A 27,414-nucleotide genomic window follows, 5' to 3' on the forward strand; every position below is an offset into this window, starting at 1 on the left:
GGGATGTGTACTAAATGTATTATTGCATTTATTATTGCTAGTTTATACCATATTTGATAATACTACTTTATTTAAATTTTATTCAGATTTCTAGTTTTAGAATTAATCTAAATCCCGCTTTCTTGAAAAGAGCACTAGTATCGTATGAGAGGTTGACCTTTGTATGGTTTGAACCAACAACCTTCGTGTTGATCTGGCAACACCTTTAGGCCTACCACTACTTCCTCACCCACTGGACCCTTCCACAGATCCCTTGTTTATTATTATACAAGTTTCTTAACTGCAGTGATTTACTGAAGACATCCCAAGAACGCAAATAGTTAGATTCTACATATAAAAACTTGCTACAGATGAATATATATTACATACATAAAAGTAGATTTAGATGAAAATCTTTGAAAGTAAAGATTAATCGATTAGTTTATAAACAATGCCTCCTTAAAGTAACTGATGTTTTCTTAAAATAACTGAGCTACAGTTATCCTATATAAGCCTTTTTTTTTTTTTGGTAAAAAACAAAACAAAAACAAAACGAAACAGTGTACTTTCATCTTAGGTTCCAAATCGACCTATATACTAATATCTTGTCTCTAATAAAGAAATGATCATACAGAGCATTAAACGTGTGGGTCAGAGTTTAATACTCTCTGTAAAGCCGATGGAGGTAAAATGACTTTTGCAGGCCGTCCTAGTCATAGCTGATACGTGCTTTTTGCCCAATATAGTGTTAGGAATACCACTCAGTACCTAGAATAATTGCTTGTTTAGGGTAATGCCCCAAGAATTAGTTTGAATGATAGGTAGGCTTTCTACTATTTTTATGGAACATCAGAAAATCATTTTTACATGTATCAGAAACTAAAGTTGTTATTGGTTTATATTTTGTACTTTCTAGATAGAAAATGAAAGTGATTGTATTGTCAGCTTAAGTGTCCATTTGTTTTTGTTCCCCATTAAATACCATGAACAGCCAACTCTTGACATTATTCATGCATATGTAGGAAGAAATAACGATTTTCTGCAAGCTGAATGACTTAGATCTACCCGTATGAAAGAATTCTACACTTAGCGCGGACCAACAGCAAGTGGTTTGGAGGCCAAAAAGCAGTGCAGAAAAAATGGGTTTGTTGAGAAAAGTTCTGACACGATCTGATTTATTTTCTTATTAAACAAAGAAGACTGGAACTGTATTCTTATGCAACAAAATAACTGTTAGTACGTCACAATTATTACTTCATGACGTCAAAGGTCATTGCGATGCGCTGCGAATTATCGTGATAATTATATAGAAAATCTAGCTCAGATCACAGGAGTCTGAAATTCTATCAATAAGACCATAGAAGTCTATATTTATAAAAAAATACCCCCTATATATAAAAAACTTCTATGGTCTTATTGATAGAATTTCAGACTCCTGTGCTCAGATAGTGGTTTGCTCTTGTTTTTCAAAATTTTGCGTATTATTATATCACCCGTGTTGCGCCCTCGTGCTCACATCTGAACTCAAAACAATGATCATGCATTATTTTTGGGTAAATTGTTTCTTAATGAAAATGCTGCCAAATGGAAACTTGGTGGGACAATAATACATCTTACTTATGTTATTAGTTAGACTTGGTAAGACAGTGTACCCGAAATAACACTCGGCAATGTTCGTGGGATTACGTATTCTCGTTTTGGGATTCGATATTTTTGGACGTAAGTATAGTTCAACGCGCACGTGACTGTCTGTCAAAAAACGGAAATTGCCGAGATTTCATACGGAGAATACGTACTTTGCCGACTGTTGTTACGGGCCGACTACACTAAATCTATAAATGAGCCGCACCATGAGAAAACCAACATAGTGCGTTCGCATCCCCGCAGTCTGGTCAGGATCCATGCTGTTCGCTTTCAAAGCCTATTTCAGTTATAGAAACTGTCAGCGAACAGCATGGATCCTGACCAGACTGCGCGGATGCGCAAGCTGGTCTGGGTACATGCTGGTCGCAAACGCACTATGTTGGTTTTCTCATGGTGCGGCTCATATCGTGTTGCCAGTTACTTTAATGCTTGGATTGGGTTTTTATAAAAAATAACCGAGAATAACAGAAAACTCTCAAACTTTATTATAAAAAACCTGATATTCAACATTATTTCATTTCAAGTGGTGATGAACTGGTCGTTGTTTCGCTGACTTCTTTTTTATCGTCCAACTGAAAAAAAAGCTCAAATATATCAAAATCAATCATTCTTAAATGAAATTATCTGACAGCTTTGTACTCACCTAAGTGGTCGTTTTTATAACAGCATTACCATACAGTTCTTTTTTTCAGAGTTAAAAAGCTTTGCAGTGCTTAGATATTATTTATTTACAACATGCCACATATCTACTAAGGTTATAAGTCGCGTACATATATAGATAAACAAACGAATGAATAAATTAATGAAAATACAAACAAAATCATTCTTCTTCTTCTTCTTAATACTACACTCCCTCATAATAATGAAGATTATGTGTAGGCACTGGTGAATTTAAAATAACTAAAAATATATTCCATGAAACATCCGTAAACTCATTTAAGATATGTCGAATCCAGGTTTTAGGTTACATACTGATATTTCTAAGACTGAAGATATAAAATATTTCTTTTTGTTATTTTAAAACGTTCTTTCCAAAGCTGAAAATAACGCGAACAGTGTGACTATACCGAAAAAGGGACTTTCTGCAACACTTGTATAACTACTGAAACTTGCCCGTATATAACAAACAAGCTTGTGAATTTGGAGATAGAAATGTACTTACAGGGTCCGTATATGGGACAACACCTGACGAGCCTGCGTCTGAAATGGCGACGGAAGGGCCTTCTCCAGGGGCGGTAACATCTACCTGCGTACCTCTCCCCACGCCAACAATACCTTAAACAGATCTAGATCTCATGAAGGCTCAAGTATATTAAGTGTATAGCAATAGATCATAGCTTAAAGATATGCTCAGCTAAACATATTATATTATATAAAGATATGATATATCTCAAAACATCTTTTAATACATTCCAATAAAGGTGCGATATATCATAAGGCATCTTGTAATTCCATCCAGTAATGATATCATTTACCAAAAAACATCTTTTAACACATTCCAATAAAGGTGCGATATATCATAAGGCATATTGTAATACAGTCCAGTAATGATATCATTTACCAAAAAACATCTTTTAATACAGTCCAATAAAGGTGCGATATATCATAAGGCATCTTGTAATACAGTCCAGTAATGATATCATTTACCAAAAAACATCTTTTAAACATTCCAATAAAGGTGCGATATATCATAAGGCATCTTGTAATACAGTCCAGTACTGATATCAATTACCAAAAAAACATCTTTTAATACAGTCCAATAAAGGTGCGATGAATCATAAGGCGTCTTGTAATAAAGTCCAGTACTGATATCATTTACCAAAAAAACATCTTTTAATACATTCCAATAAAGGTGCGATATATCATAAGGCATCTTGTAATAAAGTCCAGTAATGATGTCATTAACCAAAATACATCTTGTAGTACAGTCCAGAAATGATACCATTTACCAAAATACATCTTGTAGTACAGTCCAGTAATGATACCATTTACCAAAATACATCTTGTAGTACAGTCCAGTAATGATGCCATTTACCAAAATACATCTTGTAATACAGTCCAGTAATGATGTCATTTACCAAAATACATCTTGTAATACAGTCCAGTAATGATATCATTTACCAAAATACATCTTGTAATACAGTCCAGTAATGATGTCATTTACCAAAATACATCTTGTAGTACAGTCCAGTAATGATGTCATTTACCAAAATACATCTTGTAGTACAGTAATGATGTCATTTACCAAAATACATCTTGTAGTACAGTCCAGTAATGATATCATTTACCAAAATACATCTTTTAATACAGTCCAGTAATGATGTCATTTACCAAAATACATCTTGTAGTACAGTCCAGTAATGATGTCATTTACCAAAATACATCTTTTAATACAGTCCAGTAATGATGTCATTTACCAAAAAACATCTTGTAATACAGTCCAGTAATGATGTCATTTACCAAAATACATCTTGTAGTACAGTCCAGTAATGATATCATTTACCAAAATACATCTTTTAATACAGTCCAGTAATGATGTCATTTATCAAAATACATCTTGTAGTACAGTCCAGTAATTATGTCATTTACCAAAATGTAATGATATCATTTACCAAAATACATCTTTTAATACAGTCCAGTAATGATGTCATTTACCAAAAAACATCTTGTAATACAGTCCAGTAATGATGTCATTTACCAAAATACATCTTGTAGTACAGTCCAGTAATGATATCATTTACCAAAATACATCTTTTAATACAGTCCAGTAATGATGTCATTTATCAAAATACATCTTGTAGTACAGTCCAGTAATGATGTCATTTACCAAAATACATCTTGTAATACAGTCCAGTAATGATGTCATTTACCAAAATACATCTTGTAGTACAGTCCAGTAATGATATCATTTACCAAAATACATCTTTTAATACAGTCCAGTAATAATGCGATATATCATAATACATATTGTAGTACAGTCCAGTAATGATATCATTTACCAAAATACATCTTTTAATACAGTCCAGTAATGATGTCATTTACCAAAGAGCATCTTGTAATACAGCCCCCCCCCCCATCCCGCCCCCACCCAAAAAAAAGATATGATGCGCAATAAAGCATCGTGTAATAAAGTCCAAAAGAGATAAGATATACTACAAAACATATCATATATTGTGATACATATAGTCCAAAATGATATGATATACCATTTTTAACTTCAGACCACGCCAGAATAAATGGTGCAAAAAAATGATCAGCTTCCGTATTATGGGTGACCAACTTGTCACTAGTGCATGACTATTGACTATATACATACCTGCGACATTGACAGTGACCGCCACCACCGGGATACCCCGGGTATCCACCGCCGCCGGGATACCCTGGGAATCCACCGCCACCGGGATACCCTGGGAATCCACCACCACCGGGGCGACCCGGGAATCCACCGCCATTGGGATAACCACCTCCTATGAAATTACCTTGACCTGCAAAATATGACTCAAGACTTGTATCAATAGAACAAAATCAGTCAAAATATTTCCAGTAACGGGAGTTGTTACGTTTGGCTCAGGAAGACAGGAGTTATACAGTAATATCGTTAGGATCCAAAAGATGTTTAGTTAATCTAACATCATCGGAAGTTAGAAAACGCAGCTAGATCATGACTCAGGAAAATTCAAAGACAAACGTATTAATATCTGTTGAGATATATGCTTTCATAGCAAGAATATATTCCTTCCTCATACAATACGACTTTTATAATACTTAAATTACGATCAGTTACTCTTACTTATATTTATAGAAACATGAATTTTGATATAGGATACATGTTTTCATATCTGCATTCTGTACAATACATGTGATATAAGCAGTGTAAAATATTTAATGCAATAAAATGATATTGCACCGTATTTGACTAGTTACGGTCTGTAATCGTTCATGTGCCAAACAAACAGCAGAAGAGTCTTCATGAAATCAGAAATAGCAATTTTTAGAAAACTATAGAAATAATGTCCACATCATCCTACTAGCTGCCTTCTGTTCTTGATTACCGTAATTTCCTGTAACGGCGCCTTGTTTAATATGATTTAATTAAATCGGCAGATGAAACATATATTAACGTTTGAAATGTATATAATTAAAGTCTCATGTGTACAGAACTTGTCAATATTAAATATATTTTAGTAGGCTCGTGACCAACGCTCAAGACCGCCTTTCACATTGTCTTTCTAGCATTCACCTACTAACTTAAATAAGTCTTTGCTGTACATGTATATCTTATTTTACTCGCTCGTTCTATCTTTCAGGAACATACGTTGTATATCTTTCATTTTTTTTCTTGCCGTACGATTCTTTTATTATAGCGTATACTTCTGTAAAGTACTATTTTTGAAATGTTCCAACAAGTGTACATAATATGTATAATATAAGAATAAGGTCCTCGTTTATACAGGACCAACAGCTGTTCGATCTACGAGACCAACTGTAAGCTTCGAATTTTGTTGAAAGAACCTGAATGATAAAAATGGTGTGTTGTTTTTTTCTCCGCCTAACTCGGCATCATTCACCGACAAAATTCTCTCTTCAAATCTGTCTGTAGCTACTGCGCCTAAAGAAATATACATGTATACATATCTTGTAATAATAGAAGCATTGAAACAAAAATAAGATAACATACCATCAGCAAAATATACAAGTCCCAAAAGAACTGTACAGGTCACAAGTATCGCCCACAATGTCTTGTCCATTTTGTTCGTTAAAAACAATATTTGTCCAGTCAAAACATTGGCTTTATATAGGGAATGGAGAAATTTTTATTTCTGTTGTATTTGTCTTTCATTGCTAGTTAATTGTTAGTGATTGATTAGTGAATACGTCGTTTACACGTGTTTTACACGAATCAAGGGATGTAGCTAATTACGGGAAAAACTGTTTACTTTTCATATATTGCTGACTCACAATGCCTGCAGTTTTTCCAGTCACTCTAGACTAGCATTCAGACAATGACATGTCCTCTTTAAAGATATATTATGCTAAAATTACAAATTTCAGTAAAAACATAAAATGAACATGTTTGTGTAAATACACAATACTGTGTTGAAGTTTTTGAATTCTACACACTAACAAATGCATTAGTAAACATAAAATGACTAAGTAAAGCAGCTATAAAAATGTGTTTTTACTAGATTTAATTTTATTATGGTGACTAGTTGACTACTCCTTATACACGGAACTTTCCTTTAGATATTTACTCAAAATAAATTTGATGAGGATTTTCTAAATTTAAAACAATATCTAATAATAAAAGATGAGCACACTGTCTTTAGTTACAAAGTCGCCATATGACCTATAATTGTGTCAGTGCGACGCTAAACATAACAAAATAAAAATATCTTTGGATACACTTGATTGTTTTTATTTTTCATTTGTTGTTTTTAGTATTAGTGCAACTGCAATTATAATACAGTTTTGCAAACGTTGTTGTAAAAAATATAAATCATCTAGTTTTTTTTTTTTACTCTAAATAAAGTTTTATGGTAAGACGGGCCAATCTTTTCCCGAATGTTATATTATTAGCAGTCTAGTGGCTAGTCTATATTTACTAAGTATGGCATCTCAATAAATAGCCAGTCATCAATTAAATGGACATAAATAATGTACATGGTATGTATTTACAGGGCAATATTACAATAGTTTATGGTCAAAATAAAGAACGGACATGATTTCTGAAAAGTTGTTTTCATGTCTGCACGTTTACGTGTTTTTACACGTAACGCGTTTCCTGTTTGTGAAAAACCGCAGTTTTCGGCGGTACAGAATGTTTAGGTCGTAAGTACATGTAGTATTAGTATAAGAATTTTTATAAACTGTAAGAAATGCGGCCGTTTTATAGTCATTTTCCATTGCGTTAAATTTTATTCAAGTTTGAATAATTTATAAAAAGTGTAGAAAAAAAATCGGAGGCATTTTTTGTAATGAACGATATTATTTATGTTTGTCTGTCGTCCATTGGACGGAATTTTTCGGCAACTGTCAGTGAATATGATGAAATATGTGTTTATTCGGGGTCATCAGTCCAAGTTCTCCTTTGTCTCCAGTAGAATATCTTCAATACTTTCTTCATATTTAAAGTGTTTTAGTGACATTTCAGAAAGTTTGGTCCCAGTCTCGTCCCAAAAGCTTTGATAAAATAGGTTAATAAAATTAATGAGTGAATACTTAACTTATATAATACTGAACTAAAGAGCTAACCCTTGTAAATAGTTTACAAACTACTGAAAGTACATTTCTCAAATTAAGAGCACAATTTCAGTTGTATTAAATTACGCAAACATTTAAGTCTATTAATTTTACAACCAAAGCCTGATTTGGAAATGTCACAAAAATACACATACAAATGAGTGTTTAGAAAATTAATTATACAATTTATAGAAATAAGGAAATGTAGATTTTGATTTTTACTAGGAACTATTTAGATTTCACACACATATTAAATGCTCTTTTACGATAAGGCATGGCAACGCCATTATTTTGTTGTTGTTGTTGTTGTTGTTGTTTAACAAATAATCAAGGCCTTCGAGTGGTTTGTCGTCTAATTTCAGAGTTCAGATGCGCAGGAATTGAACCACGAGGGCGTTAGTCCGAGTGGTTTTATATCTTAAGCATCTGAATGATGAACCGTGATAAATTTGACGTCAAACCAGAAGAAGGCATTGATTGTTTACAGTCTTACATGTTCAATGAAATATTTTGGTAAAAACTATGCTGGGCTTCATTTATTGGAGTAGTAATGAAATAGATGTCATGCGTCATAAATGACGTCGTAATGCTCTCTTACCGGTCCGCGCGTCAACCGTTGTTTGTCATAGATTCTCACATGGCTCGATTTGATTTCCAGTTAAACAACGAAGTAAATCAAGCTCTGTATATTCTGCGATAAACAACGGTTGACGCGCGGACCGATAAGAGAGTATTATGACGTCAATTATGACGTCAAATTGCCGCATGACGTCCGATACATTACATTTCGGGTAAATGAAGTCCGGCATAATATTTATTAAAATATGTCAATGAGCAGAATGAAAACAATCATGGCCTTCTTGTGATTTATCGTCTAATTTACCATGAATCATCGTTCAGAAGGACTCGATTATTTGTTTTAAATATACAGAGCTTGATTTTCTTCATTGTTTAACTGGTAATCAAATCGAGACATTTTAGAATGTCATTGTCTTCCCTTATAACGTTTTTCGCTAGTTTTTAAATTCTAGATGTTTTTGTGTATTTTTTAAAAATGGGTTGAAGTCTCAAAATGAGCGAATTTATATGAGAGCTAATTTGATTTTTTTTTAATCTATCAACAGCATTTTGTTCTAAGAGTAAACTACATCTCAAAATTGTACGCTCAGTATTTTTGAATTACTGGCGAAAGAACTAACGGCCGGTTAGCTGTTTTGTTTAGTAGTATAGTTCAAGTTTTCTAATATTAAAACGTAGAATATCGTTCAAAGACAGTGTCGTTTCCAGATCTGAAAAAGAGAAAGAAACATATAATAAAAGTGCAACTTCAAAGAAGATTTGAATAAATTATTAAAAAAACAAACTCTATCGCTTCATTTCTATATAAAAATATTAGGACTTGATCTGCTAGGTTTAGACTCTAGTAGTGGGCTTTCATGAAAACATAGGGAAATGTAAAGTAGGAGACAAACTGATCAGGTCAGGTCTTTGCATCAAATCTGTCTGTTTTGTTTGAGGCAAAAACAGAAATTGTGATTCCTATAATGCATAAAATGTGTATAATTAAAATGTAAGTTGCTAAAAACACACTGAGCCAGTGCCTCAATGCAGTAACGGCACTGAAGGAGCAATATATCATTTTTGTATGTTGTATATATATTGCCGCAAACTTTTCTATTATGCCGCAGTATACACATTCATGAGAAATAGCGCGGGAAATATAAGCGCAAACTTTCCCGCAACGCAGCGACAGTAAACAATAGAATTTACCGTTTCTTGCCACGTTTGAAGATGTTGAGCGTGAAAAGCCTCTCTGTTGGTGAGTGAAAGATTAACTGATTGATCAGACACGTGTCTTGTGCCGAAAGTTTGAGTAAAGGTAACGCTAGTGTGTGATTGATAGGATTTTTGTAAGTGAATGAATTTCGGATAAAGTTTTTATTTGACATTGAAAAGGCGGTGGCTACGATTACGGTACCGTAATCCTAGCCTCCGATTCTAGGATTACGGAAGTTCCGTATTCCTAGACACCTATGAGGATAGGCTAGGATTACGGATATACTTAAGAGGCATCAAATGTATGTTAGGATGTTATTGTAAACTTACTTATTTCACTTCAAATAGCGGGGTGTTTTTTTTATGCCTGCCCTATTATTTCGTGTTATCAATCAGCCATTTCGGGTTAGTATAATCGGGCGCGTAGCCAGGACCTTATTCACAGTACGCAGGGTGGGGGTATAGGGGTATCCTTCCCCGGAAATGTTTTAAAGTGAGATCAGCAAATGACGAATTTTGGTATACATTTGAAGTATAAAATACACTGCTTAAACCTTGTTCTTTTTTAAAATAAATTTCATATAAAGTGTATTATTTTAGTAAACTTAAGACGCATGTGAAAATAAATGCAGATCTGCATGTAGACCTAAAAGACATTTTTATTATAGATAAGTTATAGATGTTAACTCTTAACAACAGAGCGAATCCTCTATCCTTTTTTCAATGCAAATTGAATGATCACTTGAACAAAGTAAATGGTCACATCTCTTAATACATCGGTTGTTAAATACACTTAAACTTTTTGTCATAACTTCAAAATTAATCATCAAATATATCGAGGGACGATATCGAAAATGTTGTAAGTGTTTCTTTATTTTATATTCTCTTAAATTTCTCTCACCCTGACCCCTCGAAGTTTGAAAAATACGGTATTTGCTATGCCAAAGCTGGCACACTGATACCTGGTATGTTTTATTTTTTATCAATGTTTAAGGGTTTTATTTTAAACACATTCCAGCCAAGGACAGTAACGTCTTCATGACGTCCAACTTTTCAACTAAAACATGATTTTAGTCTGCAATATTTTCTTGTTGAAAACATATTACCTTTTGAAAAATCAGAACTTTAATTTTCAGTAAGATATCCTAGTCTGTTGACGCAAAAATGTATTTAATTCACTACTATTTTAACGTTAGAAATTTAGCTCTAGAAATCATAAAAAAGGTCATATTTATTGTAGTGTATATTGCCGGAATAATAAATGGTTACGTTCAAATTCTCGATAGATCTAAAATAACCCTCGTTGTTTTCACTAGTTAGGTAATTTCTGCGCATCCTTTTATGGTTTGCTCAGATTTACGATATAAAGAACGAATGGGTTTAACTTTCCGTAGACATCACTTGAATATTCCAAAATAGAATTGCAGACTTGTTGCGATGTCCTGTTGCATATATTGTGATTTGTTCTAATTTAAGACGTTACTGAGTTATTATGGCTAATTTTTGAACAACCGGAATTTACTGTGCTTGTGCAACCACGTGTAACATCAGATGATGAAAATTACAACTCAGAGGCATGCATTCACATGATGCATAGTCCTGAAGAATCTCTAAGAGGAAGCCTTGACATCAGCACACGTACAAAGACAAAGACGCATAATTTTTTATCTAGATGAAAATCCTGTCACATTCAGACACCCAATTGATCAATTTTTGCTAACATTTTCCGTTATATGATATAACAAAATAGATACAATGCTCCAGATTAACCAGTTTAATTGTGCATTCTTGCCAGATTTTCATTACGCAGCTGCGTATCTGCGTATAGGCAGCTACGCACCTGATAATCTGAAAGAAACCGGTGAAATCAACACCCGTATACATATGTTTTTCTTTCCAAAATCACACTAAATAAATAATATTTTTTGAAAATTGGCAGACAGACGAAGAATTATATATTATATATTTTTAATAACAAACTCAAAAATATTTTTAAAAATATTCATAACTTAAAATTATGATCTGACTTTGCCTGTCACTTTAGATTTCCGCGCATATAGAATCGGACGAAATGAACACCCGTATACATTTTTGTATTTCGTTTCGCTATTTTATGTGAAAAAAAGTAAGTTTACAACATCATTTATGCATGTCTTAACATATGTTTGATGCCTCTTAAATACTTCCGTATCCTAGCCAACCTCAAAGGTGTGTCTAGGAATATGGAACTTCTGTAATCCTAGAATCGGAGGCTAGGATTATGCAATACGGTACCGTAATTGTAGCCACTGCCCATTGAAAAATGCTGGATTGTTTGAGCAGATCTTTTCTACCATAGGATTATAACACAATGCATACATTATACAAAAACACTGTATTTTTTATCTGTTTTTATTTGTAGAAAATGTGCAACCAACACAGAAAAGGCAGCCAAGAGCTAAGAAGCCATACACTGTAAGTATATATAACAGCCAACAGAACCTATAGACCCGGAGTCTAGAGGTCGCATTACAGGATCTCTAGATAACCCGTGTAGGGATGCCTAGAGGTCCGGTAATCAATATGAATAATTGATGGTATTTGCTGTGAGGAAACTTTCATCTAAAAAAAACATGCAGGTGATGATTTTAGAAAATTTACTCTGTTTTTTTTTGTGGTTTTAGATATATCGCAAGTGGTGGGAAACGGAAGTATTTATAGTCCATTAACCCCCCAAAAAAACATGATCTTGAATTTGATAAATTGTAGATAGTAATTAGTCATTTGTGTGTGTAACAGTTCTTGTATCAGCCAAAATGGGGTGGCCTTGGTATCTCAGTTGGTAGAGCGTTGGCACGGTAAGCTGAAGGTCCGTGGTTCCAGTCCCGGTCGAGGCAGTTCATTTTTCCTGAGACAGTTACATTTGGAGGTTCTGCCGAGATGTTCACCCTTCGAGCCCATGCTGGGTGAAGCAGTTTGGCTGGGGTGTGCATCTAAATTCGGTTAACAGTCTGTGGCAGACATTGGCCAGGAGTGCCAATGTCTCGCACTAAGAGGGAAGTAGTGTAGCGGTTCTCATATCGGATGGCCTCAGTAGCTCAGTTGATAGAGCGTTGGCACGGTAAGCCAAAGGTCCGAGGTTCGCGTCCCGGTCGAGGCTGTTCATCTTTCCTGAGACTGTTACAGTGTGAAGTAATTGAATATTTCATCAATTTCATGGTTTTCTCTGGATTGAAGGATTAAGATAATAAACTTTTGCTTTTCTATTGTGTTTTAGAATTAGATTGTGCTCGTAGATTGCCAAATTCATTTAATACAGATAAAGTAAATAACAGTGACTAACGGAAATCTCAGGTAAATTTATATTCAATATGACTCCTCAGCCTGAGTGAGAGCTAAAGGAATTTGTGTTATTGTTTTCTTGGTGACTAGAGGATTATAAAGTCATTTGCAATATAATTCAAACTACCAAACACTAGCGCAAATTTTGAAATGGTCTCCAGTTTTTTATACATAAATGATAGTCTCCTCTTTTGAAATACCATTTTCTTTTCAGCATTCATATCGATTACCGGACCTCTAGACTGCTCTACAGATATGAGTTGTCTAGAAGTCTGGTAATAGGACCTCTAGATTCTGGGTTTTAAAGGTCCAGTGACTGGATCCCAGCCACTGTCTATTAAAATTGTGAAAAATTTATGCATACTTGAACAAAACAAATGTATTTTGAGATGTAATAGTACTTTTAACTACAGGTTGCAGTAGAAGGAAATATAGGAAGTGGAAAATCTACATGTCTGGAGTATTTCAGGAAGCAGAAACAGGTTGAGGTAAGTCCTTTAGTTACCATTGTTTATAGTCCTTCAGTACAGAGGCTGTTGGTTTTATACATGTTGTTGTCACGACTATCTTTTTGTGACACAATTTTTTGGCCGTTTTTAGGTTTGAATTTCAGCCCCATTTCCCTGTCCAAAAAGTATGTTGTTTTCCTCTATTTCTGAAAATAGTTTCCCCACAAAAAGAAAAAAAAATAGTACAATTTTTTTTTTTTAACAAGCCCCAACAAAACCCTTTCTAGATGTGCATGATGATGTAAACTGTATCATTTAAAACTTGACAGTGTGCCTTTAAATTGTTTATTGTTTAATATATTTATGAAAAATATTGTTTTTATCATGACACAATTTTTTCTCCTATACAAGTGATTACGACACAATTTTCCCCATCTTATGGGTCCCGTCAGCATTCCCCTAAAAGCAAAGACTGGTACAAGGAGTGGACATCAAATTAACAGATGCCAGTAAACTATCATTCATTGCCAGATACCCACAGGCATCGAGAAAAAAATGGGTTACAAAAATCTTATTGTGCCTTCTAGCCATAATTGCACTCCTAAATTCATAATGACTCTTGGGGCAGTTTTGACACTAAGCATGCCATTAGAAGGTACAACCAACAAACCATATATATTAACCTCTTGACAATTATGAGATCTTTATTATTTGAAAATGAGGTATGTGCTTCAAAAGAAAGAAGGGAATTATTTGCCTATGAAACTGAGGCTGTTTGGGCAATACATTGTATGGTTATAAATGTTGTATATGAATGTTATACATGTATATAATGGCTGTACATGTGTATATCTTCAGGTAATCCCAGAGCCAGTATTTAAATGGAAGGATGTGAAAGGATACAACACGTTGGTAAGTTATCTGCTCACAAAGTAAACTGTTGTAATGAAAAAAAAACAACAATTTATTTGTACAGATTTCTTTGTGCATTTGCAAAATTTAGAGCGTAGTTATATTACAGATTTACCGGTTTACGCTTGCCAGTGCTTACCAATTCTTCACATTAGATTCAAAGTTTTAAGGTAATAGGGAATCAATCACATCAATCCCTGTACGGTAACATGCGAGAAACCAAATGAGAAAATGATGCACCTGTCAATATTTTGCCCGCCCGGGGGAGCGGCGGGCATACAGGGGACTTAAGACAGAAGACCATTCCCGACAGGCGGGAATTTGAGAAACATTTGATGTACCGACCAGGCTCTAGGGTGGGATTTAGACAAAAAAGGTTGTCTCTAGGGTGGGGATTTAGACAACAAAATTTTTGAAATGTCAAATTCCCTTGGGTCAGCCCGCAAACCCCCCCCCCCCCCCCCCCCCCCCCCCCCCCCCCCCCCCCCCCCCCCCCCCCCCCCGCCCAACAGGCAAAATATTGACAGGTGCATGAGTGAACTGAGATCTCAGCTGGTGAATAAATAAACTTGTAAAATGAGTTGTCTGGTTGGTAGGTAGAAAAGTTAGCAATCCAGTCCTAAAAACAATGAAGGGACCACAAGGTGGACAGTTTATTCATGGAGACTGAAGATTTGCAACTTTGTGAAGAATTCAGGTTTTGCACAGTTTTAAATTGAAAGTTTTTGAATTTGAGGCTGTTCCTTAAAAGTCATAAAAATGTGAAAATATTATGAAAAATACTTAAATTCATTACTGACTAAGAAAACAGTGCTTATAATGTCCTAAAAAGATTCCTAATGAAGTTTTGTAATTGCCTAATGCATAAAAAAAAGACGACAAGAAGAAAGTGGTGAATATGGTGACCATAAACGTATAAGGGAAATCTGTTTATTTGTATAGTGGTCCAACCAGTAGGAGGCTAATGTACGGGTACTAGCTTCAACCATGCTTGAAGTTTGCATCCAGCTTCCATGTTTCCGATAAGCTGGTCCAGATTGTTCATGAGATGTGAAAAATGCTTGAAATGAGTGGGTTTTTTTTACATCTGTATGAGTACATGTAGATAGGTAGTTAGAAGACCAAAATATATTTTCCATCAATATTGTGCGTATAAACATTAGTAAGGGGTTAGAATATCCCTTTAATGATTTAATGTCCATTACAGAGTTTTTTCTGTTACAATGTACATTTCAGGAACTGATGTATAAAGATGCTTCACGCTGGAGTTTAGCTTTCCAATCATACGTGCAACTTACCATGGCTGAAGTTCATAGGAAAGAAACGGTTGGTGTTAACATCTCGTACTGTTGAATTGTCCCCATAAAATAGCTGTTTTAGTCGGTTTAGAAATTTTATTCGCACAAAATTAAATGATTGAACAATATTATAGGCTAAACGCATGTTTTTTCGTGTTAAAACATCTGCAGAATCTTGATTGGTTGGTGCACGAGCCTATAGGGGAGTGCACCAACATAGCCCTAGGGATTCTGCAGATGCTGCTTAACGAAAGAAACATGTTATTTCTATTCTTGCATGAAACAAACATTCAAAGTGCTGAAAAATAGCGAAAATACAAGACAATTAAGCTGACTTAAATCAATCAAGGTTTGCTGTTTCACATTTTTATGGGCACATGTTTTATTAATGCCTTTCCGGGGCCTACAGTATATTTTGTATACTTGAAACATGTTGCAATATTTATGAATGTAGCATTTCTTGACGTGGTATTTATGTTTCCCACTGCACAGTGGTGTGGGAGACCTGTTGATTTACTCCTGTCTGTGTGTCTGTCACCAATCTTGTCTGCACTCTTTAGTTGAAAATTTCTCATCCAATCTTCACCAAACTTTCACAAAATATGTTTGCCAATAAGTCCTCTGCCATTTTGGATAACTAACCAAAGCTGCCTCGGCACTTCAGAATTATGGCCCTTGAAACTTGTTTTTAGCTGGACTATTCGAAGCATGTATTTTGGGCAAATTATGCCCCCTTTTGGACTTTGAAAATTCTGGTTGAAGTTTTACATGCGAGTTACTATCTCCAAAACTAATGCAGATATTGAATTGAAACTTCACATGTGCCTTAGGGGTTATAAAACTAGTTGATAGCAGCAAGTCCCATAACTGATATGCATTTTGGTCAAATTATTCCCCCTTTTGAACTTAAAACTCTTTTGATATTTAACCTTTTTAGGTAATATTTTCCTGCCTCTGGGACAATATTTCGAATAGTCGAGCTTGGCTGTCTTACGGACAGCTCTTGTTTATAAACAAAGCACTCGGAGTCTGATAAGGCAGTTGAGGCCTTAGTGCATGGTTGACTCATATACTACTATTCAGATTATTAGGCAGCTGTGGGAAACATGCGCTTTTCTCAAAAGCAGCTAGTTTCTTTAAAATATATGTAAAATAAGTGTGACTCCTGCGTTCTTCGATATAATCAGTATATAATGAAAAGTTTAGTTTTACTCGGCACAACGGCATCGTGCATTTACACAACATACAGGTGCCGAGTTGTGCTGACTCGGTGACTGGCCATGATTCTGCGTGGTTCATTCTAGGTCTAAGGTCAAGGTCACACTTTGAGGTCAAAGGTCAAATTCAAGAATTACTTTGTCCAGAGCATTTCTTCTTAATGCATGGAGGGATTTTGATGTAACTTGGCACAAATTTCACCACTATGAGAGGGTGTGTCACGTGCAAGAACCAGGTTTTAGAATTACGTCCCTTTGTTATTACTATAAATAACTTATATTATAACTTTCTTTATTGGCCATACGGAAAAAAATCGAGACCACTTTTCTGTGGTACAAAATGCATGTTACAGGCGCTAGTGTAAAGAAATTTGCTATGACAGGCTTATATTGTGACATTCTGGCACTCTTGTTATTTTGCTTTGGACCCCGTCCAATCGCAATTAAATTTTGAAAAACACAAAAATTAGAATTTTCCAGTTATGTTATCAACTCTGATTGGATTTGTAAACCTAAACATGGTTGGTGACATCTACAAATAAATTGAAAAATATCAAATAAATACCTCCTGTCCATCAATGTTCAATAATGATGGAATAATCCTACAAACATACTGTTCTACATTACAGGATTGTCCCGTGAAGATGATAGAGAGATCACTGTATAGTGCCAGATACTGCTTTGTGGAGAACTTGTTTAAAGGGTAAATACTGAATTTTTGGAATTCTTTCCATGTTTTTCTGATAGTAAATTTGTAACAGCACAAAAAAACCTGGAAAAAAGAGTTTAGCACGGAACAGTGATCTTACAGTGATCCCTTGGTCAGTCTGTTAAAAAAAGTTCTTGATTTAAACTACTTTCACAGTTTTAAAGTAATTCCAGTAAAACTTTCACATGTTTACTTTGATGTGTAGATATGTGTGAAATATTTTTTTCAGAGGGATGGTGTTGAGATCAGCAACCTTGCTGCACTCATAATACTGTCAGTTACTACAGCTTATCTGTTGATTTTATAATAATCACTTGGGAAACCTCTTAGGAATATTAATCACATTTAGTGATAGCTCTAATTAAATATCAACTTTACTTGCAATTTTGTTAAAAATATACATAAATACCAAGTTTTTATGCCCCCAACGGGAGGCATATTAGTTTTAACTGTCCATCTGTAAGTTAGTTTGTTCGTTGTTAGTCACAAAGTTAACTTTTTGCATAAAGGCACTTGACCCGCGAACCACTGCACCCAGGACCTTCAAACTTCACATGCTGATAGTACTTATTGAGTACATCAACCCTACTGACTTTGGGGTCACCAGGTCAAAGGTCAAGGTCACAGGGGCCAACGTTAACTTTTTGTATGAAGGCACTTTACTCCAAACCACTGCAACCAGGACCTTCAAACTTCACATGCTGATAGTACTTATTGAGTACACCAATCCTACTGACTTTGGGGTCACCAGGTCAAAGGTCAAGGTCACAGGGGCCAACGTTAACTTTTTGCATGAAGGCACTTTACTCGCGAACCACTGCAACCAGGACCTTCAAACTTCACATGCTGATAGTACTTATTAAGTACACCACCCCTACTGATTTTGGGGTCACCAGGTCAAAGGTCAAGGTCACAGGGGCCAACGTTAATTTTTTGCATGAAGGCACTTTTCTTGCGAGCCACTTCACCCAGGACCTTCAAACTTTGCATGATGATAGTACTTTATGAGTACACTAAGACTAACCCTACTGATTTTGGGGTCACCAGGTCAAAGGTCAAAGTGCTGCGGAGGCATTTGCACCATTGGTGACGGCTCTTGTTTTCTTTACTTTTGGCAGAGTAGTAAGAAATTTGACTGTATGTCAGGAATTTTAAATATTACATATGCAAACCAGTCTATGCAGTATGCAGGTTATGTAAAAATGTCATCAGTTGATGCATGCTCAAGTGTGGAATTCCAGCTTGTCCGATTTGGAACTTTATGCTGGCCGACAAGTGCATTTTTTCACTCTGTTTTAAACATATGAAACCCATATTTTACTTGTCAAGGGCCTCTTGATGACTGTACTTTTGGAAAATCCTTACTCTTGCATCAAAACCTTTATCATTATTTTCCATGTTCTATATTTCTCGTTGTCATTGTCTGGCATGATTTTGCGCACAGTAACTTGATGACTAGAAACCAGAAATGTAAAAATTCTCGCCAGGTTTGGACAAATTTGTTGTAAGAACTTCGACTGCTGACAAAAACTTGAGTAAAGTGTCGAGCTAAAATGAACACCAAAAGCACAAAGACATCGCGAGTATGATTCAGAACCAGTCAGAATGTTTTCAGAATCTTAATTTTCTGAGTTCAGCTGGCTTTGCACGGGCAATGTTTTTGGGTGTGGCATTTTGTTATATTGTATTTGTTGAATCTTCCAGTCTTCCGTACCTGTCTTCAGCCTTGTGTACAGGCAAATGCTGATAACTTTTTTTTTTTCACTGTGATACACTGTTTTATGTTTGCTTTTGTTTCTGCCTGTAGATCATTGCCCAGAATAAAGAATTATTGGCATTTTCCTGCAGGTTAAAAATTGTGACAAGAGAATTTTGACTGGTCTTCGCAGACAAGTGGATTTTTAAGTCTTACTTACCTGTGGACAAGTGAAAGCTATTGTGATGTCCACACCTCAGATGCTGGTATTTAATGTTAGCATGTATTAATGTTTCAGAGGGTTAATGCCAGATGTTGACTACGCCATTCTGTCAGAGTGGTACAACTGGATACAGGAGAATGAAGACATGCATATTGATCTGATAGGTATATAATCATTGTTCTCTTATACACCTTAAAAAATAAGTTCCTAGGCTATCATTAAAAAAACATTGGTTTGCAGTAAAAAGACCTACCCTTGAAAATTGCTGCCACCCAACTTTTTTTCTGGCCAGTCAGATGAAATTATTTCCCCCATAAATTATGATTACATGAATATGCAAAAAAAATCCCTTATTACCTACCTGCAACAAAACAACAATGTTTGGCCGCGTTACCGCAAACAAACACTTCTAATTACGGCCCTATGGTCAACCATACCATCTCAAATAACACCAGTACTGGTTTTTCCAAAAAGCTTACTAGACAGTAATTCAAATAATCTGCATGCTTTCATGGCAGTCAAGCTAAAATAAATTAGTATAAATTCAGTGATGATTTTAGAGCCATCATGGCCCTCTTGTTTCATTAGTACCCTTCAAAATAAAACAAAATGTGTGAAATAAGATTTATATATTAAATCTTGCAGTATTTCTATTTAAACAGTTTACCTCCAAGCTAAACCTGAAACTTGTCAGGAACGAATTAAGATGCGTAACAGACATGAAGAACAAAGTGTACCATTAGTAAGTACTTCAATTTAAAGCTTTTTCAGTTTATTTTAAATATTGTTGATACATAATTATTGTGTTTATAAGGAAGGAAATGTTTTTCGCAGTATTAAGACCAATTCTCTGTAAGAACCAAAAAATTAATGAAGGGGTTGGAAACTCGTAGTCTCAGAATTACTTCATATTTGCACCCTTTTTAGTATTCAAGCCATATATGAAGAATTAAGTGTGAAAAGATATGAATCAGCTCTGGTTACCGTGGAAACGGGAATATTATACTTTTTGCGAAACATACATAATTGATGGTTGATACTTGCAGGAGTATTTACAGTCATTAACTAATCTTCATGAAGACTGGTTGATAAAGGGGACAAAGTTCAAGGCACCTTGTCCAGTACTGGTAAGTAGAGAAGTGTTTATTGGTCATAACATTGAAGGCACCTTGTCCAGTACTGGTAAGTAGAGAAGTCTTTATTGGTCATGACATTGAAGGCACCTTGTCCAGTACTGGTAAGTAGAGAAGTCTTTATCCAAGGGATTCTGAAGATGTTATAATTCAAAACATAATATGCATTTAAGCACTATTCTAGCATGTAATGGATGTGAAATAGTCAGGAAGATCAGTATTGTCTGCTCCCTTTTATCATTTGCAAGGCCATAATACACAATCGAAACTCGGTATCTCGAATTTTAAGGGACCATGCTTTACAGTTCGAGATAACCAAAATTCGAGTTGTGAGGAGGGACGTATATGGACGAAATGATGAAAATAGAAGTTTGTTCCAACACCTTTAATCTCCTGCTATTTGGCACACTTTAGATATAATATACCTTGCAATAAATCTTTCATAACATAACACAAAATCATTATAAATTTAAAGTCTTTTATTTCCATGTAAACATAATCAGAAATACACAATATATACATACATGTATGTCAAGTAACATTTCCGCGATATGCGCATCACTCATCATAAAAACGTCACACAACAATATTCAATAATACAGTCTCATCGTGATTACCTCTAATTAATCCATATTGAAGATCCCAACTGTTCATTAGTTTAAATTAAGAGCAATTTTCATAATGTCTCAAAAAAACAAATGGCCGCTGATTAAAGAGATCCAATGTTTACAGCAAACAGTCACATTATGGCACGTGCAAACGGGTATGACATCATCTCACTTAGATAATCCCCGTACCTTTGATATGTCGGCATCACGGCTTACCGGTACTGATTAGGCAACAACATGCACGTGTTAAAAACCAACCACATTCACAATGATGTGTGAAATTTAATTGCATATTTTTCGCACTTCGACTTAACAAGTTTACAATGCACTTGAATTTTATTGACGGGACTGAAAATCCCTTTCGACACATCCGGAGTCTTAGTAAGTCAAATTTTGACGTAACTGGAATTGAATTACATATATAAAGAAGGAAATTTGACGGGACTAGAATTTTCTTCGACTTAAGTTGAATTTTGAGGTAAGCGAGTTTGAGATACCGAGTTTCGACTGTATTTACGTCTTGATGGAATAAGCATATATAAAAAGGTCTGTTTACAGCATGTTTAGTGCAAAGACCTCTGTTAAGACATTTTAAATGTCTTACTAAAACAGCTTCTAAAAATGACCAAAATGGCATTTTTATGCTAGAAGAAATGGTTCATGCAGTGATAGTTGACGAAAAGTTATAGTGAAGGCATTCTCACATACCCTCAAATATTTCATTATAAAATTTTACAGTTGAAAATGTTGTCATTCTTACTTGTTGATGAGCATATAGAACGATTTCTTATTCGATATTATTGTGAAAATTTTAGTATCCATCAGCATTATGTATAAAGTCAACGAAATACCAGAAAATATTTGTTGTTCAGATCTAAACATTTAGCTGTTATGGGAGTATTGACCATTTATATATATTATGTTAGTTAAACCATGATTAATCAACATTTAGACCATTTTTTTTACTAATTAATCAATATGGAGATGTCTGATTCCCAACACTAGTGGTTAAATTGTACAGTTTCTCTCAGCCATTGGGAGCGTCTGTATCTTGCACTGCCCTCAAAGATTGTAAATGAGTGATATTCTCCTGAAAGAGTCACAAGCAGTATTGACTTGATATACATAGACAGACATCAGGGACAGCGGGGTCTCCCTGGTGAAGTGGTTGCTTTTTTAGACTCGCTTCCTATTCACCTCTGTTTGTTTAAGTCTCTTTCGGGTTGTTTGGTGAGGAAGCTATTCAGCTGGTTTGTGGAGGATAGGCAGTTCTATGCAGTTACCCACAGTGCCTGAAATAAAGCTGGAGTGACAACATCCATTCTTGACAGTCGCCAAATGTCATGAACTGGGCTGCACAGCTCGATTCCTTTGGATGTTTCAATGTACATAGTCACCAATATTTGAATTGTTATTTGATATTTGACTTTTTATGTGCTTTTAGGTTATAAACACAGATTGTGGGTTACAAGAAATGTATAGAAAATTTGATCTGCACAGAGATGAAATCCTGCAAATAAATAAAGAAAACTAGAACTAGTGCTATATCTTGCAGTAGTATACATGACACTTACACTAAAGGGTATTGTAAGCCGGAAGAAGAAATGTGACTGACAGAAGAAACTTTTGACAGAAAGAGGGAATTTTAACAGAGTGCAGATGATGAGTCATTGTTTTAATGTTATAGATGATCTCAGCTAACATGAAGGGAATGTTGTTCTTGTAATTGTTAAGAAATTTCTATGTTTTTAAATTATAAAATGAATTGGTGTATGTTTTAAAAGCATTGTGTTAGATTTTAAAACTCATTTTTACAGGCATATGTCATCATATTACCAGACCTCTATTTTATTTTTAAAATACTTAAAACATTTTTCTTTTATTGCAATATTTTTTATTTGTGTACCTTAAAAACCATTTGAAGATGTATTAAGATGCATTTTGTTTAACACAACTAGTTGATTGCATTCTAATTTCTTTTTTCTTATGACAAAAAAGTCAGCATATTTATTCATTTTATTTAATAGATTTAAAACAATTTTGATTAAGTATTTTATTTCTTAGATAAAATCTGGAAATGCTTCATTGAAATTTTGGTGCTGTTTATGTTTGGAAATATTAACATACAAGTAATTAAATATTCATTGTTAATTTTTTAATTATATATATATATATATATATATATATATATATAAAAGAATGCTTTGAAGTACTGTCAAATCATGACATTTAATTAAAACAGATTGTGCTTTGACTAACTGAAACTGCGTTGTTTATATTCAGGATTTTGTTCAGACACCATTTTGTGTTCAGTACGATTGTTTACAATACCATTGTGTTCAGACACCATTTTGTGTTAGTACAATTGTGTGTGAACAGACACCATTTTGTGTTCAATACGATTGTTTCAGTACAAATGTGTACAATATGATTGTGTTCAATAAGATTGTTTCCAGTGTGAATATGTTTAGACACCATTTCGTGTCCAGTACAATTGTGTTAAAGTGTAATTGTCTCAATACCATATTGTTTTCAGTTTGAATTTGTTCAAATGACAAACTCGACATCATTTTTGTTCAGTATGAATGTTTTTTTGTTGTTTTGTTTTTTTAAATATAATTTGCTCAACACCGTTTTGTGTTCAGTACGATGTCCTCAGTACCTCAGTACCAATGTGTTCAATATGTTTGGCTGGATATCCGTATGCGTTCAGTACCAGTGTTTAAAATGTAAGTGGTAAATACCACTTATGCGTTTTGTAAGACATATAACTGGTGTTCTGTAAGAGCCCCATGTGGTTCTGGAACGATCTGTGTATGAAAAGAATTGGAACCACTGCTTCACCCTTGCATGATTGTAAGAGGCGACTAATAGGGTCTTAATACTTGGTTTTGCTGTAACTCTGTGATTCCAGCAGGTATGCAAATTTTGATTCCAAACCTCGTGCTTTTATTTGATGTAAATGAGATGTTAAAACAAAAAGTCCTGTTTGGAGCCATATAACCTATACTGTGTTGGTGTGCAGTAAAACCCAAATAAATAAATAAATAAATTGTTCTGTAAGAGTGTGTAAAACTTGATATGCTGATTGAAGCTTTAACTGCCTGGATCTGTGAAAAATAAAAGGATATGAAAGCTGAACATGGATTTAAATAAAGTTAAATAATGTTTAATAAAATACATGAATAGGACAGAGTTTAGGAGTAAATTCATTTTAATGTTGAATGAATGATGTCTTTTAATTTTAATTTTTACATCTCTTTTAATACAAGTTTCTTATAATGATATTCTTTATGTGTTACATATACTAGTGATGTCTTATATAGTGTAGAAAGATTTGTGTTTTACTTGATACATCATGCTATTTTAAATTGATTTTAACCTAATAAATATTTTAATGTATATTTCACTTGTGAAATATCCATGTGCTATTTAAGACTATGTGAGTTTATGTGCTCTATTTAATGACAATAAAATGACTGTAAAACTATACTTGTAGTGTTTGTTACTTGCAGCAAAATGAAAATATATATATTTATTTTTAGCTCATCTGATTTTTTGGGGATGGCGGGGGGGGGGGGGAGGATAATAAGTTATTGTCCTCACTTAATCAGGTGTCGGCATTGCCTGGTTAAGTTTTATGTTTAGGTTAGCTTTTCTCCTAAAATATCAAAGCTATTGTTTTAAAACTTGCAATACTGTTTTACCATCAATAGCTGACTCTGTACAACAAGAAACATAACTCCATCCTGCTTTTTGCAAGAATTATGGCCCCTTTTGGACTTAGAAAATATCAGATTTCTTAGTGTTTTGCATTTAGGTCAAATTATCTCCTTAACGGTCAAAGCTATTGCTTTAAAACTTGGAACAGTTATTCGCCATTAAAAGCAGACTTTGCACAGCAAGTACCGTAATTGCTTTTTACAAGAATTATGACTCCTTTTGGACTTAGAAAATCAGATTTCTTGGTTACGTTTTGTGTTTAGGTCAACTTCTCCTAAACTATCGAAGCTATTGTTTTAAAACTTGCAACACTTGTTAACCATCAAAAGCTGACTGCACATCAAATAACATAACTCTATCCTGATTTTTGCTAGAATTACGGCCCCTTAAAAAGTACAAAAAAACAAGGGTAATACACTATTTCTATTTTACAGAGACAAAAAAATAACAAAAACAGATGAGCGTCTGCACCCACAAGGCGGTGCATTTGTTTCTAAGCTAGAATCACATAGAATATTATCCCCCTTGACCGAATTAAAGACTTATCTGCATGATTTGTTAAAAATCGTTTGTCTTGGAAACACGTTGATGGATTTTCATGAAACTTAACACGAATAAAGATCGCTATAGGGTACTGATGCACGCACAACTTTCATCGGGACCATTTTAGTCGCTACAGAGTTATTTCCCTTGTTTTACTATTCATAAAATCACTCCTGACAAAGTAATCAATTGATAAATCTTCAAGAAATCTTCAAGAAGTAGATCACTATAAGGCGGTGGTGTATGCACATCTTTTCATAAGGACCTCTTCAGTAACTCCACTAAGCATGGGAGCATTAATATTTGCCGCAATGTGACAGTGTCACGGTCAAATCCAAGATGTCGATCATAAAGGTTAAGGTCACACTTTAGGTCAGATATGATTTTAGAGCTTTTCCAGGCAGTAGCAGTAGCTTTATATGTACCTTAAGCGTTTGCCTTAGTGAGATGGAGTGTCACACACTAAGCCCAAACCTCGGTCCCAAAGATTAAGGTCACACTTTAGGGTAAGAGGTCACACTTGTGGGTAAAAGGTAAACTGTGTGAAACCAAAATTTGTAGTCCTTTTTGGCGCCATATAACCTATACTGTGTTGGTGCGCCGTAAAACCCAAATGAAATCAACGGCAAAGTGAGATTGCTTTGACATGTATTGAGCAATTTGTATATATGGCAGAGATAGTAACTTCTATTAAGCGTGTTGCCAGAGGACACTGAACTTAATTTAAAAGGTCAAGGTTACACTAAGGGTCAAAGGTCACGTCAGATCTTATTGCTAATCATAAGCTGTAAATCTTTGTTTGATTTTAAGGCACTGGTCGTAAGGTCGTATAACAAAAAAAAAAAAAAAGAGAATTTAAGGAAGCTTTGTGACTTAATTACTGACAGACTATATGTTATGGAAATTAGTTGTTTTTGCTAATTTTTATACTGAAAATAAGTTGAAAAGCGTTTATAACGCTTTACTCTAGATTAACTGTCTTAAGGTAGTTCGGCACGTTTGGATCAAACTTTTTCTACAATGTAGAATTTGATTAAACTCTGATTTTTCAATCATTCAGAATTTACCTAAAAAAATTCAGCAAATAAAAAAGATAGGGTCGTGTGCTTGATTTTTTGCTAAACTGATTTGAAAAATTTGGACCTCATGCAGTATTTCATAATGGGAGTCTATGGGAAAATCATGTCTTTCATAACATTTTCGCGATAGAATTTTTTTACAGTGTAGATTTTGATGAAACTACCCGCGGTTGTTAATAAATATATGGACTATAATTTGGTGAAAAAAAATGTATAGGTCCGTGTGCTTATTTTTGTGATAGTTGACGATGATTAAAGTGAACCGGATATTTCACGCTAATTTTGACATATTATTTTGGATTTTTCAACGTGCCGTATATTTTAATATCATATTTCGACTTAAGAAATATAGCAACAGTGCCACTGTAATGACTTTACTCAGGTTTCAATTAATTCATAAATTGATTTTCATTTCCGTACGCCGAATCCAGGCTTTATGCTACGTTTTCCGGATAAATAACGTTACGCCATCACTTCCGGGTTTTCAAACGTGCGGAACAACCTTAATTAATTATAAATATCTATATTTAACACTCGTTAAATACAGATGCCTCCGAGATGTATTGGTAAAGACTAGGACAACGGGAAAGGCGGCAGTGGTTCAATTTACCGACATTGGCATCTGTTTCCTTGATTTGGTATTTTAAAGATAGTTAAGAAACAAAAACTCATTCTGACCAAGCTTTAATAATAAAGTAAGATCATTTTAGCCAAAATTTGGAGGTCAGACCTTTAATGGCGTTTACAGGAATTTTCAAGTCTCTGACATGAGGACGTTTGGACCAGGAAGTAATGATACATGCCACAATGTGATAATTCCTTGATGATAACTGTGTTCTTTCAGAAGGAATATTAAATTTCTTT

General features: G+C 34.6%; 2 protein-coding genes across 2 annotated transcripts; one reads left to right on the plus strand and one right to left on the minus strand.

Moving 5' to 3' along the window:
* Positions 1-2,088: 2,088 nt before the first annotated feature.
* Positions 2,089-7,643, minus strand: LOC123528173 (translation initiation factor IF-2-like). Its single transcript, XM_053522729.1, has 4 exons — positions 6,302-7,643; positions 4,940-5,108; positions 2,786-2,898; positions 2,089-2,195 (listed from the first exon to the last, which is right to left on the minus strand). Exons 1-4 carry the CDS (start codon positions 6,369-6,371, stop codon positions 2,185-2,187), a joined length of 363 nt encoding a protein of 120 aa, XP_053378704.1. The 5' UTR covers positions 6,372-7,643; the 3' UTR covers positions 2,089-2,184.
* Positions 7,644-9,569: 1,926 nt separating this feature from the next.
* On the plus strand, positions 9,570-23,772 carry LOC123526166 (thymidine kinase 2, mitochondrial-like). Its single transcript, XM_045305205.2, has 10 exons — positions 9,570-9,682; positions 12,041-12,093; positions 13,374-13,448; positions 14,268-14,321; positions 15,558-15,647; positions 17,466-17,539; positions 19,540-19,628; positions 20,127-20,206; positions 20,511-20,591; positions 22,650-23,772. The coding sequence occupies exons 1-10, from the start codon at positions 9,655-9,657 to the stop codon at positions 22,737-22,739; spliced, it is 714 nt and encodes a 237-aa protein (XP_045161140.1). The 5' UTR covers positions 9,570-9,654; the 3' UTR covers positions 22,740-23,772.
* Positions 23,773-27,414: the final 3,642 nt, after the last annotated feature.

Source organism: Mercenaria mercenaria, chromosome 14, assembly GCF_021730395.1.
Source record: "Mercenaria mercenaria strain notata chromosome 14, MADL_Memer_1, whole genome shotgun sequence".
Taxonomy (NCBI): domain Eukaryota; kingdom Metazoa; phylum Mollusca; class Bivalvia; order Venerida; family Veneridae; genus Mercenaria; species Mercenaria mercenaria.